The 17,486-nt window shown below is 44.3% G+C and overlaps 2 protein-coding genes across 5 annotated transcripts; one reads left to right on the top strand and one right to left on the bottom strand.

Moving 5' to 3' along the window:
• Nucleotides 1-7,786: 7,786 nt before the first annotated feature.
• On the bottom strand, nt 7,787-11,796 carry LOC119175647 (uncharacterized). The gene is made up of 8 exons (XM_075868732.1): nt 11,465-11,796; nt 10,820-10,917; nt 10,396-10,732; nt 10,005-10,141; nt 9,273-9,411; nt 9,121-9,195; nt 8,244-8,364; nt 7,787-7,897 (listed from the first exon to the last, which is right to left on the bottom strand). The coding sequence occupies exons 1-8, from the start codon at nt 11,649-11,651 to the stop codon at nt 7,864-7,866; spliced, it is 1,128 nt and encodes a 375-aa protein (XP_075724847.1). The 5' UTR covers nt 11,652-11,796; the 3' UTR covers nt 7,787-7,863.
• A 78-nt stretch (nt 11,797-11,874) lies between these two features.
• Nucleotides 11,875-16,694, top strand: LOC142767296 (uncharacterized). Of its 4 annotated transcripts, none has more exons than XM_075868730.1 (6): nt 11,875-12,131; nt 12,426-12,596; nt 12,686-12,862; nt 12,936-13,010; nt 13,311-13,382; nt 13,733-16,694. In XM_075868730.1, exons 5-6 carry the CDS (start codon nt 13,380-13,382, stop codon nt 15,914-15,916), a joined length of 2,187 nt encoding a protein of 728 aa, XP_075724845.1. In that variant the 5' UTR covers nt 11,875-12,131; nt 12,426-12,596; nt 12,686-12,862; nt 12,936-13,010; nt 13,311-13,379; the 3' UTR covers nt 15,917-16,694. The 4 variants fall into 4 exon arrangements, 3 of the variants coding, with proteins under 3 accessions (XP_075724845.1, XP_075724843.1, XP_075724846.1); XM_075868728.1 differs by having other exon boundaries at nt 13,730-16,694; XR_012884811.1 differs by lacking the exon at nt 13,311-13,382 and having other exon boundaries at nt 11,880-12,131; nt 13,730-13,895.
• The last annotated feature ends 792 nt before the right edge of the window (nt 16,695-17,486 follow it).

Genomic DNA, 17,486 nt, shown 5'->3' with positions numbered 1-17,486 from the left:
GTAAGAGAGAAAAAAATGCAGAAACCACAAAAATTCATGAAAACCCCATAAATAAAACAATGTGCAGTATTACACTAGCCCAAGGGCAAATTAACCCCAAAACAAAACAACATAGTTCACAACCAAGATACCGTACAGATCATGGCGACTGCCAGGCGCACACTTCTAGTTTATAGCCGGGCTTGGCGGTCGAAAGATTCAATCATTTTTATTGCAGAAAAGAACGCATCTGTAGAAGAAATTTCTACAGCTGTGGCAGGAAGTCGATTCCAATGACTTGTATAGTTCTCGGGGAAAAAAAAAAGAGTTGCTGAAGGACGATGTGTTGCATTTATATGGAGACGTGTTATATGGGCGTGGATGCTTTTTCGGCGTCCTTGAGACCAAGGACCGCAAAACAGGCGTTGTCTTCAAGTTCAACTGCCACGTAAACAGCCCCAGTTAAGAGGTTGTGTTACGGGATGCCGGGGTAAATAACGTGAACGCTATTCACGTCTCCTAAATGTGCCTGGTATTTAAAAAGCGGCTCCCGACCGACGAACATGGATAGATGGAGTGGCATTTGTTGTCGTGGAACGGGTTTCCTTCTAAGAGCATCTTTATATATGTATCAGAACAAGAAGCCCAATAAGTGGTTCACCACACCTGTCTCACATTGGTGGATCATTATGTAGCAAAAGGTATGAGTGCGTGCGGTGTGTGTGTGTGTCCGATTCGTAATCTGCTGAGACTTTTGTGCGTCGTGATTTTGACACTGGTCGCCAATTTCAAAGACAAGGTTTTATAACGCGTGGTTTATTGTGTATTTCCCAGTCCCATAACTGCTGCCAGTAATCCCCGAGTGTTTCCTTTAGCAGCACCTGCAGATCCATCACAGTGCTGCAGGTGCCTTGAAGGGAGCCTGCAGTCAGCTCATCCGCTAACACATTTCTTTCCATCTCGCCTTGCCCTGGTATAGCCAGCGTAATGTGATGATTATCTGCGTAAAGTGTGCTTAGTATAGCGAGTAGAGCGTGACGATGACAAGATATTTGTGCTGTTTGCAGGTCCTCAAAGCTTTCACGACCCTTAAGGAATCCGTGTATATATGACGGCGTGATGGAATCGAAAGTCTCTAATGCGTTTGACAGCGGCCAGCATCGCGTAAGGCTCCGCGGTGAAAATGCCTCTGTTATAGCGTGGAGCACGCCAGCATCCGAGAAGAATGGACCAGTTGCGGCGTACGACACACCATGGAGCGACTTCGAAGCATCTGTGATAAAAAAAAAAAAAAAAAACACTGACAGGATATTCCTGCTGTAGCTCGCGAAAGTACATGCGGATATCTGGAGCGTGTTCTGTAACTTCCATGAAGAATACATCGCAGTCCATGATCTGCCACGGCGGCAGCTGTACCGCTGGAGCCAAGAGTCGGTGCTCAAGCAGTGGGGTGGGGTCCTCATTTCCCGACAAGACTTCGTATGCTTAAGGATTAGGGCTTTCTCAATGCTAGACGGCTATGAAAGAGACGAGAACTATATATAGTTAGATTATCCAAAACGGTGTTTGCGGGATGTTTACTGTTGGCATTGGCTTTCAAAAAATATACGAAGGATATGTATACACTCTCTGCGAATAAAACGACCATTAATTAAATTCCGCGTAAAGGCCTTCTACGGGGCTCGTCCTAAAAGCGCCTGTAGAAAGACGAATGCCTTAATGGCGGACGGGGTCATGCATCTTGATATTGTGTGTTATGTCACATTGAGAAAAAATACCTTCACCGTGTGCCACCGAGCCACAAGCCATCAAACGTAACGAGCAACATTAGGCCACTATATCATCGAGAAGGCCCAATGCATCTGTACAAATAATGCTCCTTAAATAAACATATTGAGTATAACCAACTTTTTTTTTTTTGGGGGGGGGGGTCGGAAGTTTTATTTTAAACATAAATTTAGTATATAACCGTAGTTAACTTGATCACGGTTCAGGCTATTTGTGCGTCAGGGGTATTATTGGCATTAGGCTGAAACTGAGACGCCAATAAAGTAAGCGAGTATTTTTGCGTCACAACAAAAAAATGTCCACTTCCTACTCGCATTCTTTTTTTTTTTCTGTCGTGAAGTCAAGACCATCCATGATGAGCGAAATTCCGTTGAGGCAGACTGCACCGGCAGTGCACTTACAGAATGCATGGTTCAGTTGCCTGCGGCCCTCTCCCGGATCAGCTGGCATTCCACAAAAAAGCTGCTTACAATCGGCAACTCGGGAATCGCCAAATTCCGTGCGGTGGCCCTTAACCAATTCATGCGCAGCCAGTGTAGCCTGTCGGGTAGGTGCTCCCTCCGTACGAAGTGACACAGTTAGCGCGCGGCATGGAGTTAATGCACGCCGTGTGCTTTGCCTTCGGCTGGCTTGTCTTTTGGGCACACAAAAGCACAGGTGCTGGCAGCAGTGCACCTGCTTCAGTCTATTTCCACAAAGGCATGTCCGTATGTCTTCTCAAGGCCGATCTCGTGGCTTTCTTCGATGTTTGTGTGGCCCAACCATCCCCACCAGCCGTCGACGCGTCTTAAGAAATTTCAACCTGCGATTCCCGCAAAACACAAGCGACTGCAGCCGCGCTTTCTATATTCATGCCTGGTAGGACGAGAGCAGTCCGTTCGTAGAAAAGGGGTTGGCCAGTGGGGGGCGGAAAGCAGAACACAATAGAGTGAGAAAAGCAGTGTATGCACGGGAGCTTCTGGTTGGAAAACAACCTTGCTGGAAAGCCACCTTGCTGATTTTTGCAAATCCAACCGAAAGCTATCGTTCACAGACTGCTTTTTCTCATTCAATCTGTTATTGCCGTCGCCTCCTCCTCCCCCTCCACCTCTTTACGAACGACAGGTGCCTCGTCCACCATGCGATCTGAGGCTTCGTCGCGTGCTTCTAGTGGAACAGGAACGGTAAAAGCACAGTCAGCGAAAAAAAAAAAAAGAAGCAGTCTGTGTAGGAGAGTTCTTGGTTGGAAAAAGGAAAGCCACCTTGCAGATTGTTGCTAATGGTATATTGACTGGGGGCGAACTCTGGCAAATGACACCTACAAGATGAAAAAGTAGCGAGTAACGTAACGGCACACGCAAGTTACGTTACTCGTAGTTAATGCTAACGTAAGTTAATTACCCGTTAGAGTTCTGAAATTTTACCGAGTACGTTGCTAAGTTAGCGACAAAAATAACGCGTTACCGGAAGCGAATTTACTTTTAACGCGTTACGTACGGTGAACACTGCTTGCTAGGAATGCTTCAGCAAGTGTATCTCCCAAACGAGCAGCTTGCACAACCGAACACCTGGCAACAAAGAAGTGGGCTGGGACCTTGCGTTTTTTTTTTTTTCTATAGTGAGTTATACTTAATCGAACTAGACCAGCCATTCGGCCAATTACCTTAAAGAAATTGGGGAAGGGGAATTTGTCAATATCTTTGTCGAGCCTGTACGACAGTGGTGGTACACATGTCACCATCCCGTTACGAAGGAGACGCTCACAGCATCCAGCCAATGCCCCCCTCCCCTCCCACTTTAATCTTCCGTGTTTGCCTCCAAGAAGGAGATCGCTTACAGCTGAAATGCACTACGTATCACAGATTTAACTTCGCGACGTCACACTGAGGCCGGAAGAGCCAGGATAGGAGGGAATAGACAGTTACAGCATACATGGCGTAGAGAGTTATGGTATAACGGGTTCACCGGGTGTACCGTGATAGCGGAATCGATGTGCGCATGCGCAGATACGTACGTCACCCGTACCGCTTACCATACTCGCGGTATTTTTCGGATTTCACGTTACGGTGGTAGCGTAGGTGTACGTAGCGTACGCAAACATGGCGGCGCTCTCGGACGCCCGCTTCGATGTGATCTTGGCGTAGTTGTTGAAAGATTCACCTTGCTCGCAGCAAACGGGTGTTTAATGTGGCTTCGCTTGCCTTCGGTTAGCTTCGATGACCGAGTACTACGGATAAGTTGGCGTAATTTTTGAGAAAGCTTCCCATTTGGGAAGCGTCTAGGCCTAACTACAAGATCGATGTACACAAATCGGCAACACAATTTTTTTGGCGCTTGGTGCGTGGTTCATATTTATTTGCGATTATTATTAGTAAAATGAACTTGTAACAATGCTTTGCGCGGTGGCATAGGCAAACATTCTCGTTTTCTTTTCCTTTTAACTATCTAATAAACTCATTGCACCGCCGCGGTGCTCTAGTGGCTAAGGTACTTGGCTGCTGACCCGCAGGTCGCGGGATCGAATCCCGGCTGCGGCGGCTGCATTATAGATGGAGGCGGAGATGTTGTAGGCCCGTGTGCTCTGATTCGGGTGCACGTTAAAGAATCCCAGGTGGTCGAAACTTCCTGGGCCCTCTACTACGGCGTCTCTCATAATCATATGGTGGTTTTGGGACGTTAAATCCCACATATCAATCAACTATTTAACTTATAACCCATCCGATAGGAGCCGCCACTATCCCAGCTAAGGCACGTAAACCACGTAAACGCTATCCTGCTAAACTATAAGACGCTATCCACAATGAACGTTTGCTGCACGGTAACGTTCATTACCTTAACCTCCGCTATTACGTTAACCGTAAACGATAACTTTCTTTTGTCTCTTGGAATTCGGGCGCACCGGCATTTCGCAGCGCTGCCACGTACGCGCGGCATCATTGAACGTGACGACATTCTGCATGTGATGCGCGTCTTCACTTGAAAATGTTCGAAAAAAAAAATGTCGGAGGTATCTTCAGACTACGTGCGCTACGCATAGATCTTCGGTATAAGACAGGTATAGTTTACGGTTAACGTAATAGCGGAGGTTAAGAGAATGCCGTTACCGTGCAGCAAACGTTTGTTGTGGACAGCGTATTATAGTTTACGTGGTTTACGTGCCCCAACTGGGACGATGGCGCCATCTATCGTATGCTTAATAAGCATCCGATAGGTGGCGCAAGCAGCGTAATGAGCATTGTTTTAGCGTAACATGTGGAGCTTAAATTTTGGCGGGCGCGCGGATTATACAACTGACCGCATGGTACACACAGCGGCGGACGAATGTCACGACAAATACTGATGCGACCGTTAGGTACGACCGATGGGAAAAGTAGTTTCTGTTTTCCTTTTCCATTCGCGGAGCTTCCGGCCTCCCCCCTGATTTCGCGTCTTCATGCGCGCCTTGAAAGCCCGGCTCTGCGCAATAAAATCAGTTGGAAGTTAGCACCCGTCTCCGTCGTATTCCTTTGCCGTCGTTCTGTTCTCGCGCTATAACTATCACCCAGTGTAAAAGCACGCATGCCAGTGTCAGTGTAAAAGCCACTCATAGCGCTGTTGGTTTGCCGGACTCCAGGCACTAGAGGGCAGACGCTACGCACGCGTTAATGAAAGCGCTCGTCGCATCTTCCCTTTAGCCCGTCATGGCCGAACAAGCGAACCTGTTGGTGTTTCAAGTTAAAATCGCAAGCCGGTGTGACGAGTTTAAGAAATGTCCACAAGTGCAGGTACCACATATATAACCCACTACTTGTTCGGGGAGGCATGCGACCTAATGGCCGCGGTAATTTTGAAGCATGACGCACTCCACGTATGCCTCGACAACCAGTTGCTGTCCAAGCAAAACACATCGCAGCGGTAACCCGTACGACCTCTTTTCTCGTCTGACAATCTAGACTTTCGAAAAAAATGCAGCACATTGACGTGTCACGCCCCAGACGATGCAAAACGCGGCAATTCCTTTGTTCTGCCGCCGTCAACACCTTTCATTCCCATGCAACAGCACACTATTTGCGATGCCTTCGACTAGTGAAATACGTTCCATCCAAGTGTGTGAAATTTCGAGATTGTTAGCACTTTCCAAGATATACAACAGAAAGGCCCACATGATATGTAAGCGTTATTTGGCACAGGAACGCACTCGTGACGTTTTTTCTGAAAAACCCAGCACTTTTTCGACTTGCACATTTTGGTATAGGTGTGGTACACCGCTATGACAAGCGCACGTTTCAAAGTCGCGGCAACCTGGGTATCGTGAATAATCGATCTACGTTCGTTATGAGCCGGACTGTTACCTGAACACGTGCGCTCGTCGAAACGCTTCTCAAATGCCTGTCAAAAACCAAACCTACAGCAATGCTACCAAAAACACGCCCACGCTTTCGACGTACGGCTAGAAGCGACACCTCGCGCCTAAACGATCGACCTGGGGTGCTTCCAGATGTGCCACAGACTTGTCCTTCCCAGTCAAAAATATTCAATGGGTCCAACTGGAAAATTTCCATTTAAAATCAATGGGTGTTGGACCAGTAGGATTTTCGCCACCCATTGAACATTATCCCGTTCGAATCAATGGGTAAACCCTTATATTCCAAAGGGGGATCCAAGTGGCTCACCACTTCAATGCAACTGGTTCAACAGGGGACCCCATTGGCTACCAGTTAAGTGTGGCTGGTGCTGAGCAATTGCCAGTTAGTTGCAATGGTGCGCACCATTTGAAATTGGTTGGTGACAAACTGGTAGCCCCTTTGGCCTCACATGGCCAGCCCATGAAAACGAAATGGTACGCTGGTGGTTGTCCAATTGGTGTGAATTGGCTAACCCGTTGAATCTAACTGGTGGTCAATTAAATATCCCGTTGATTTCAAATGGTCAACCCATTAAGACTAAATGGTACGCAGGTGGTTGTCCACCTGGTGTGAATTGGCTGACCTGTTGAAGCTAACTGGTGGTCAATTGGAAACCCCATTGACCTCAAATGGTCAACCCATTAATACTAAATGGTATGCAGGTGGTTGTCCACCTGGTGTGAATTGGCTGACCTGTTGAAGCTAACTGGTGGTCAATAGGAAACCCCATTGACCTAAAATGGTCAACCCATTTATACTAAATGGTATACTGGTGGTTGTCCACTTGGTGTGAATAGGCTGACCTGTTGAAGCCAACTGGTGGTGAATAGAAAACCCGTTGACCTGAAATGGTCAACCCATTGAAAATTAATGGTAGGCACGTGGTTGCCCGGCAGGTCTCAGTAGACTAACCCGTTGAAGCTAACTGGTAATCCTGTGGTTCCAGATGTTTGGCCCACTGATCGTAACTGGCATTCCAAACAGCCCCCAATTCATTCTAGTTGGTAAGCAAATTCAATGTGGCTGGTAACCACATGACTTCCCACATTGTTGCAAATGGTCAGCACTTTGATGGTAATTGAGACTCCAATGATTCCATATGTTTCAATAAAAGGTTGAGTTGGGCTAGTTGATACATACTTGGATACATGCAGCGCGAACTTAGACAAAGAACACAGACAAGCGCTCGTCTGCGTTGTGACTCTCTGGTCTTCGACCAAGCTGCACTGCATGTATCCAGATGATTGGCCCAGTGACAAAAGCTGGTGTTTAGCCAGTCACCATTCTACCTGGTAAGCCAATTTAATATGGCTGGCCATTAGTTTCTGGTAAGCACTTGGTTGACGCTAAATTGCTAACTGCATTTCAGCCAGCCAGTGGTTGGTATACAGAGAGAGCCAACTGAAGCTAAGTAGTAGTGTAGTAATTGCAGTCTCTTGGCTGACCTATAAACATGATTATCACATTTCTGCGGATGCAAGTAGAAAATGACAATCCTGTAGAAGGCTGGCTGTCATCACACTGCACTTCATTAATTGCAATTTCACAACACAGTGGAAACAGCACAGGCTGGATTACCTAGTGTGAATGTGACATTAATGCACACTCAAATGCATGCACATACAAGATAAAAACAATGGTAGAGAAAAAAAAAATATGAAAGAATGAAAATTTATTCACACATTCCATAATATTTACACTATTTAGAAAATGCACCAATGGTCCTCCTCTGTTAAACTTCCGCAACGCCCTGGTTGTCCTTCGCCCTGCAAATGTTTTGCAGAATTTATACATTTAGTCAGCCACACAATGGCTTACATTCTTCCAAGTCTAGATGTGATTTAACATAAAAACATTAACATAAAAATAGCTATGCATGTTGAAGGGGTACAACAGCTGTGCCAATTACGCGAATTTGATACAATTCCCCGCTTTTGCGCCGAGCTGCCAAAACCATATTGCGCCACGCTGCGCCAAAATGCCAGACGAGCCTCCAAATTTTCTCAGTCTCTTTCTGTACATGCATGTTGCAAGCAGATGAATATGGCCAAGTTTCTCTTAAAAAAAGGGGGGGGGGGGAGTCCTTTGACACAAAGAACACACTTATCTTACCGCTTGGCAAGCTTCTCAATATCTGAAAGCTTCTCAACAATGAAGTGGTTCATCTGTTTGACTGCCAACGGCAGTACTCCTGCAGGCACGCCTTGATGCTCCAGACGTGCTCTGTAGCAGTCTGAAACAACAAAAATTATCAATAAATAGCCTTGAAGAAACCAGCTGCTTAAAGAACTAATAGCATCGATATTACTTTAAGAACACAAAAGTTCAAAATTGAACTTTTAGTCATATTTCTTGATGCAATGAAGTGTTATATGCTGAATGGCCTAGAATATGCCTTAGCAGCACAGGCTTGAACAATACAGAAAGCATTCTCCAGTTAGCAAAAGTGTTCCGTTCCAGCATTTATTAGAAAAAGGAAACTGCGAACTTAGCGTGCACATGCACAAAAATAATCTAAAAAAGTAACATTTCACAGCTCTCCACTCGCACCATGTAACTGTGTGGATTTATATAGTGCAGGAAGAAAGCAGAGAACACTATTTCTTTTTTTGTCATTTTTTATGAAAGAGATATAAGTTATGATGAAAAAAATGCTGGCAGTCTACACACTAGCTCTATTGTTGGCTTTTCTTTTTTTCGACTATCTTTTTGAACTACCAGTGCATTTAAGAGACTTAAGACTTTCACCTGCCTGCACTCCTGACTAAAACAAATGAATTTAATAGTAAGTAAGAGGCAAGGTGTTGGGTCACATTTTTACAACTACATAGTTTATGTAAAATTGTGTTCATAACTGAAGTCAAAGCAGACAGTAAAGTTTGTAGTGGCTTCAAAATAGACTCAATTGCAACCGAGCTTTGCTGTGATTTCATGTACTAAGAATAAGATTGGTTCAATATGCATTCCAAGAGACTGTCTGCACACTTACCACGCATTACGTCCAACTTCCACGGTGTTAGGGGAGCCTTGCGTGGACGGTTAGGGTACCGTGGACAATGTTTTCCTGCATAACAGATATCCACAACAACGAATTCCCCCGTTACCAACTGACACACACTATGCTTTTGTATTATAACCAACCATGCAGGGAGCGCTCCTTAAGGTTGTCTTTCGACCAGATGGTGACTAGCAGGTCCTTGACAAATAAGGAATCCTTATGATGGGACTGCACATGTTCCCATGCACCTTTCTTGACCATAAGCCCTCGTCCAATGTCCACCTGCACGGAACATATGCATTCTGAAGGCATCCATGTGCAGTGCAACCTGTATTGCATATCATAAACAACAAAGGTCTATTCATTTCACCAGCACTTTGTCAGCCAGTTTTGTGGTGCTGCACTCTAGCATTCTTTCTATGAACTGCACATGGTGGTGTCAGCACCACAGTATTCATTGAGAGAAAGTGCAGCCTTTGTGCAAGACCAGTTTACAAAGTGCCTGCACCTTCTCAGTGAGGTTGTGCTGAATCCGCGCAGCACGAGATGGCTAAAACAGCAGCAGACAAGGCCAAGTGTATTCCTTAATATTTCTGTCCAACAAGTACGTTAGTGAAGTTGTTTTAGTAAGTTGTGTTGCTGACAACGAAATTCATTTTTTTTGGTTGTTCATAAGTTCTGCTTAAAATTTACACATATCTATAATGATCACTGAACTCTTTTTGGAATGTCTTGCTCAGCTGTGCAGAGACAAACTTCTATGACAAGTAATCTATAATGCTCAATCTTGCTTTATATTATTTTAACATGCTTTCAAAAGAACAGTTGTTTGTAATTTGGACAGCTGCACATTATTGACATTCCAGATAGAATACCATTGTTTCACTGTCATTCGGTTGCGGATTGGATGAACCTGGGCGAAGGGCTCGCTCTGTCAAGGTGTCTTGTAGATCCTCAGACACGGAGGGGCTCGACTGGCTGCCATCCATGATCCTTTTCATAATTCTGCAGCCTGCATTTATACATGAGGTGCCGTGCTGTTTGCATTGCCCAGAGAGGAAAAAGAGCTGACAAAATATTTTCATTAAATTTCATCAAACAGCTGTAAACAATAGCCATTTGCAGTCTAAACTCGAAATATCTTCACTTAAAGACTGCCGAACGTTTTATGGTAACAAGCTGTACACACTGCTAAATGTCAGAAGAATGGCATTAATGCTTTCACAGCACAAAATCAGTACAATGAAGACATTTTCTGCTTCATACCTTTCATGTCTTCCAGTGCAGAAATAACCTTGTCCTGAAGCTCCATGTTCAGTCTTCTGAGTTGAGCCATCTCCCTGTCTTTTTCTTCATTTTGTTTTCGCAGTTGGCGAATGATGGTAGATTTTTTCTCTACCTGCTCTTCAAGGTTATCAATGGTTTCATGAGCCCCCTGAAGGCGCCCACTGTCCATTGCTTCTTTGTGGTGCTTTTTAGAATGTGGCCCATCTTGATTTTTCGCCTGCCTCTTCATATTTTCTTTCTTGCTTTTTAAAAGCTGAAGCAGGCGTGCCTCTGCACCACTTGTTGTTTTGTTTTTCGTTTTTTCTTTGATAGGGCTCTGGGCGAAAATAGAAAATAACTTGTTACACACTGTTTACACAAGTGTTGACAGGACCTTTTGTAGGAGGTTTAGATAATAATTTACCTCCGCTTCATTCTCGTAGTCCGAAGACGCCGGCGAATAAACCCTCTTCGGAATACGCGTTCTCTCTCTGGCCTCTGTCTCCGCGAAGTCCTCCGATTCTGGAAAACGTGAGGGCGGATTGCAACATTAACATTTACTGAGTTAGTGTCACATCATCCTCTGACGCGTGCACATTTCACGATCTCTAGCATGCACTTTTATTAGTTTTATTGCATTGTAAATTAACCATCGAACCTCGTGTGAATGCTTAAGTACCGTTGTAACACAACGTCATATGCCGCGAGCGAAATAGTAGCGTATAGACCTTGTCATTAGGTATAAAAGCTGCAGTGCCACAAACAAAGGCGCGTCCTACCGCAAAAGGGCCTTATATACTCCAGGCTGATATACCCGACGCTGTTGGTATCTCTCTGCGGCCAGGTAAATACCAGCGTCATCTCCGTAGAGTTTTCAGGTATATGCATAAATTAATAATGACACCATACTTATTTGCGATTGCACGCGGTAAATTAACAAAATGAACTATGCTAGTGGAGATTATCGATAAAATACTTTGTAGTTACTAACGGTGAACAGTGCTTAGCAGTCAGCCAGGCCAAAGAGAATGCATTTCGCCGGCAACATATCAAACAAAAGCAGGCTTACCTCCCAGTGCCAGAATCCGGGCCCTATAGTAATCGCTGTCTCCACTGTCGTCCGTCCATTTGACTAAATAGAGGGATTTGGACTTGAAGTCTTGCTGGTGACGGGGGAAGAAATCTTTAACGTCTTCTATTGGCACCGTTCCAATTTTTTTATCATCTTCGTACCGGACTCGAACGTGGGTAATCATCTTGCAATGCTGAAGAAAACATCTACACACGTGCGCTACAGCTGGTCAAACGCTGGTCGCACACAGCAAGCAACAAGGGTCGACCGCAGCTGCGGATCTGATAGTTTGTCAATGAAAATGTTATTCTTCATTATAAGTAAACAAAAAATCAGAATAATTTTAAAAGTATTTTTTTACTTTTATAATGTTTGTTTAACGCTACGCTGTTTCAATCAATTCACATGCAGACTGCTGGCTGCAGGGTGTCTATGCAATATGGCAGCCGCTGTGGCCGCAGGCAGCCGGTGCACATTGTCCTATCGCTTACATCGCCGTTTCTGTACTTCGTGTCCCGGAGTGAAATAAGCCGTCTTGTTGCTTCAAGACCTCGCGATGGAGCGCGGTCCGAAGAAAAGAAAGAGAGGACCCTACAAGACTTATTTAAATCCCAAGTCTCAGTTCCAGCTACCAAGGAGCACCGCACGCGCTTGCCCGCCGACCGTAAGTTCTGATCATTTTCAACATGGATGGGCACTTTCGATCGGGGTTTTAGCTTGATCCGGGCCCTGCTGGTATCAGATCAGCGGTTGTCCACAACATTAATCTGCATGTTGCTCAACGACTTCGATCGTTGCGCCGTGTTTTACGGTCTTCCTTTTTACCACCCTTTATAGTTCTGCCCGCGAATGATCGAATGTGCTCGGCCGTGTTAAATTGCTATTTTTTATCAGTGCATTTTCTTTTTCATTAATTTAGCGCAGCAATTTAAGTCCAAATCTCATTATTTTCTTCTAGGGTGCCAGCCCTAGCATGCCTTCTTCGAGTGATGAGGCAGACAGCGACACTGAAAGGGCAGATCCACCAAGTCGAACAACATCACTGAAGAGCCGGAATAGTCACATAGCTAGTCCGGGCTCCGAACGTCCGGAAAGTGAAGAAGATTTCCCCGAGTCCGATAATGAGCCGGTAAATTGAGCTGGTAGTAGAATGCTACGAGAACTATTGTTTCTATACGATAAACCGTTTACTATATCGGCGCACTTGTTCTATCACAGGTAACGTCAAGTGGAGGCCGGTTAGGCTCGTCAGCTGGCAGTGCTATGGAAGCTCCTGCTGCAGCCCCTGAAGCACAAGAGCAGAGGAACAGCGCTGATCCGTCACAGAAATTTCCTGCACGCGAGCCTCACGCCCCAGCAGATGAAGTTATTTTACTAAGGCTTATCAGTTAATTAGTAAGCATACACATGCTATTTTATGCTTATGTATTACGATGGGAAATTATAAATTTTGGTTGGTTTTTTTTAGGACTCTCCACTTCAAGACGGCATTGCAAGCCTTTCTGACGCAGATGATTCGTCACTGTTTGATAAGGATGAAGAGGTAACTTTTACACACTAGTTGCACTCTACAAATATGTGCAGCTGGAAGATTCACATCCACTAGAATAGCCTTGAGCAAGTGCATTGGCACTGTGGTTTTCTCTTGCATAATCAGTTCAAGACGAGTTATCACTTGGGACAATAAACTCTGGGAACAACCTGCAACAGGTTTTCAGACCATGTTCTTAACACTGTCTGTTGTCATGTAATTTACGTGCTATGAGTGAACTAGCACAGCTAACTAGAATAGGCAGATTGGGTTACTGTGGCACTAAATGCTTCTTTTTTTTTTTCTTCACAGGAAGCTTTTTCAAGTGACCATGCTTCACAGCAAGGTTTCCCTGGAGATTTTCTCACATTAGATGATGACATGGTGTGTTTGTTTTCACTGGAAATAACTAGATTTATGGTCAGGTTTTAAGGGCACTACTTTCACAGGCTCTTTTATGTACTGGAAAATGTCTGTGTAAATTGGGCACTGTTAAGAGGGACACGTAGCGGTGATTTGGTGAATGATTCATTTCAAGATCACTGGCTCTTTCATTTTAAAGAATATCTCACCAGTTGGTCTGTAAAAAGTTATCAGCCTAGCAGGCATGATATTTTGTACTGATCAATAACAGAGTTGTTTGCTCATATTCATTGGGCTTATCACGGTTCACTATAACTGAATTCTGTGATAGCTTCATTGACGAAAGCTTTTTTTTTTTTTACTTTCAGCAGCCTGCTGCAGATCCAGTGACAGAGCCTGATCCATCTTGCAAGGCACGCTTTGGAGACCTTTTTACACAACTTGTCACTGAGAAAGTGGTTCTTTCGAAGGGAGATATTCTCCTAATGGCACTAAAGCATGCTGTGAAGAATAATTTGACTCTTTTGGGTTTAACTAGCTTAATAGATTTAATTAACAGAATTTTTGATAAACCTATATTACCTCACTCACAGTATCACCTACATAAACTTTTTAGCGAAACTGGCACCACTATGACTTTTTTCTTTTTTTGTCCGAGATGCTTTTCGCATATTGGCAGTCTTGAGACAAATTCTTACTTGAAATGCTCGAAGTGCAGTCACACAACTTTTGTGTCTTCCCTTTCGGATGCCCCCTTTTTTGTCACTCTCGATGTGGAGTCGCAACTTCAAAGGCTACTTAAGGACTGTGATCTTCTTGATTTAACAAAGCCCCTTCCGACGAATGGGACATTTTCAGACATCTGGGATGGTACAATGTATCGTACTTTTGTAGCCGAATCTCAACACTGTGGACCAAGAATCAGTTTCTCGTTGAATGCAGATGGGACCCCGCTTTTCAAATCAAGTGGGACATCAATTTGGCCCATCCAGCTAATTGTTAATGAGCTCCCTCCACAGCAAAGAATGTCCAAATTGGTCCTGGCCGCATTGTGGTTCTGGAAAGAAAAGCCAAACATGGCACTTTTCCAAGGTACTTTTGTTGAGAAAATGAACGAGCTGTGTGAGAATGGCGTTGAATTACAACGTCAAGGAAGGGTTGAAAAATATAAGGTCTATTGTATCTGTTCAAGTGTAGATTCTGTTGCTAGGGCACCGATGCAAGGTGTAACCCAATTTAATGGGTATTTTGGATGTAATTGGTGTCTCCAAAGAGGTGAGAGAGCTGGCGGGGCAACTAAATACCCAGTTGAGGAAGTTGAACCCACAGAAAGAAGTGAGCTCCAAATGCTAAATGACATGGAGATTGCTTTGAAAGGGGGGGTGCCTGTGCAAGGAGTCAAAACAGTGTCACCGTTGATAAACCTGCCCCATTTTAACATAGTGTGGAGCTTTGTGCCAGACTATATGCACTGTGTCTTGCTGGGGGTAGCGCGCCAGTTCCTAGAATTGTGGTTCAATTCTGATAGTGCCTGTTCAATAAGCCGACATCAGCACATAGTGGACCGCAGGCTTATGTCTATTAAGCCACCAATGGATGTGAAGCGATTGCCGAGGCCGACAAAAGAGCGGAAATGGTGGAAGGCCAAGGAACTTGAGAGCTGGCTACTTTGTTACAGTGTCCCTGTTTTGCATGGCATTCTTGAGAAGCCATACATGCAACACTGGGCTTGCCTAGTTGAAGCCTTGCACATAATGTTGCAGCGTGCAATCAGCCCAACTGAGCTCACCATTGCCGAGGGGCTATTGTTGGAGTTTCATGTGCGTGCAGAACTGCTGTTTGGCAAGTCAGTCATGACATTCAACATGCACCAACTGACTCATATAGCAAAGAGTGTGCGCCACTGGGGACCACTTTGGGCACACAGTGCGTTCCCATTTGAAGCTGGGAACGGCAGCCTAAAAAAAGCTGTAAAAGCAGCTAACGGAATTCCCCATCAAGTCTGCCGAGTCCTACAGATGGAAAGCATGGTAGTAGAACTTCAACGGCAGGCTATCAGTCCAAGTGTAGCAGAGTACTGCTCGTCTTTTGATGGCACAAAAACGCAAAAAAGCGTACTTAGTAGTGGTGGCTACCGTTTTTTCGGACACGGTTCCCGACGTGCATCAGCAGGTTTGCAGCCATCTTTACATGACACTACCCTTGAGTTCACCAAATACAGAAGAATGTTGGCGAAGGGATCAATTATCACTGATAGCATGTATGCATCTAACAAGAGGACCAATAGCTCTGTTGTTGAACTTCAAAATGGGCATTTTGTTATTGTTGAAGAAATATACCATGGCAGCGACAACAAAGCATATATATCTGCAAGGAAATTAAGCTGCAGTCCAGTGATGTACAACTTGGTGGCCATGTCACATGTGCTGAAAGTAAATCACAAGGCAGCGAATACATCACTGGTCGAATGCTCTGAAATCAGAAAGGTGGTTGTGTTTGTGGAACTCGAAAGAGCTTCCTATGTATGCTTCCCTCCAAGTTCCTTTACATTGTAATGTATTTGAAGTGAAGAACCTATGCTGTGTAAGTTTTAAAGGAACCCTGTTTAGTGCACACTATGCCTCAAAACATGAGCGTTTTTTTATGTGAGTGGCCCTTGAAATGCCTTGAGGCGATCGACGTGAAATCGCCACCCGTGACTAGTTAGCTCTTCTAGTAGGCAAGATGTTTGTCATGATGACTCATACCATTGAAACAATTCCGTTTGAGTATATATAATGTATATAGTTCATCAAAAAGTATATAGTGAATCCAAATGTAAATTAATAAACATTGAGTATGTTATGTATATATAACATTGCCACGTCTATATATGGTAATAGAAGATTTGTACGGAGGATTCGCGGGTGACCTGATCATCTCCAAGCAAGCTCACCTAACATCATTCACTTTCTGGATATGGTGATGATTTTTTGTTTCACGATTATGTTTCAATGCATGGTGACAACATGGTGTACCTCATAAAAATTGTTCTTTAGAGCAGTCATGCCTGTGTAGCTCATGAACATACCAAGAAAATGTTTTTAAATGTGCAGTGAAAATGGTTATGTGTGGGCCCGCACATGAGAGCCTCCCCGGCTGCATATTTGAGACCACTGATATAGAGGGATTTATCGTGCTGTGCAGATTAAATTGATTGACCACATGGCTGTGACAAATTGTGAAATATCTGTCTGTAAGCCAGCTTGCTCTCTAGGTTTGATTGTTTTTGGAAATATTTTTTTTTCGTTAAAGTCTAGTGTTTTGCATATTGTATTAGGTATCTGAATATTACCGAAAAGAGATCGGTGGGTCTGAATTTCTTTAAATTTATTATGTCTCTTTTTGTGTGTATTAATGTTTTATATTTGCATTGTGTACTGAATGTTTTCCTATATTTATTCAGTGGGTGCTGTATTTTTTTTATTCTTACTGCTATTGTATTCTTTATTTTAGTGTGTGTGTCGGGGTACTGCAATATTACATGACGCTTTTTATTCTTTTTCATACAAGTTCAGTCTTGTACACTATGCATAGAATGTGTGCTTGTCATTCATACATAATTCATTGTGCCACTGTGAGCATCCTTAAAGGCCAACTCCAGCGATTTTTCGACCATGTCAAGGTAATGGTGTTTCTGTGTTCCTGAGACACTCTTGTCACGAGCCCAATAGCTGAAATGCTCAGGAAATTCGAAAACAATTTTTAATAAGCAAAAAGGTGCAAAACCGAAACCCGACCGGGCGCCCGGTCTGCATATGATGTACTATTTGTTAAGAACTGGAGGCCGTATACTGGTTCTGCCGGCACGTAGTATGAAAACTGTGAAAGCCAGACCAGCGAAGCACCGGCAAAACACCACAGAGGAAGGAAGAAAGCTCTCCCGTGCTATGGTCGTGCCAAACACCACCGCTGTCGTCTTGGGGCCAGCACAATAAACAATGTAGGGGCCAAAGTAGCGATGCCATCGCCTGCGTCACTTTCGTTGACATGACAAACTTGACATCGCACTGACAGTGTTGCCAATAATTCTGGCAAGCGAGGCGAGTTTTTCGAGGCAATCTTTAAAATTCATTTGCAAATAAT

The sequence above is a fragment of the Rhipicephalus microplus genome, chromosome 7 (genome assembly GCF_043290135.1).
Source record: "Rhipicephalus microplus isolate Deutch F79 chromosome 7, USDA_Rmic, whole genome shotgun sequence".
In the NCBI taxonomy this organism is placed as follows: domain Eukaryota; kingdom Metazoa; phylum Arthropoda; class Arachnida; order Ixodida; family Ixodidae; genus Rhipicephalus; species Rhipicephalus microplus.
The sequence above is the reverse complement of the archived record's forward strand: the minus strand, read 5'-3'. Positions and strand labels throughout refer to the sequence as shown.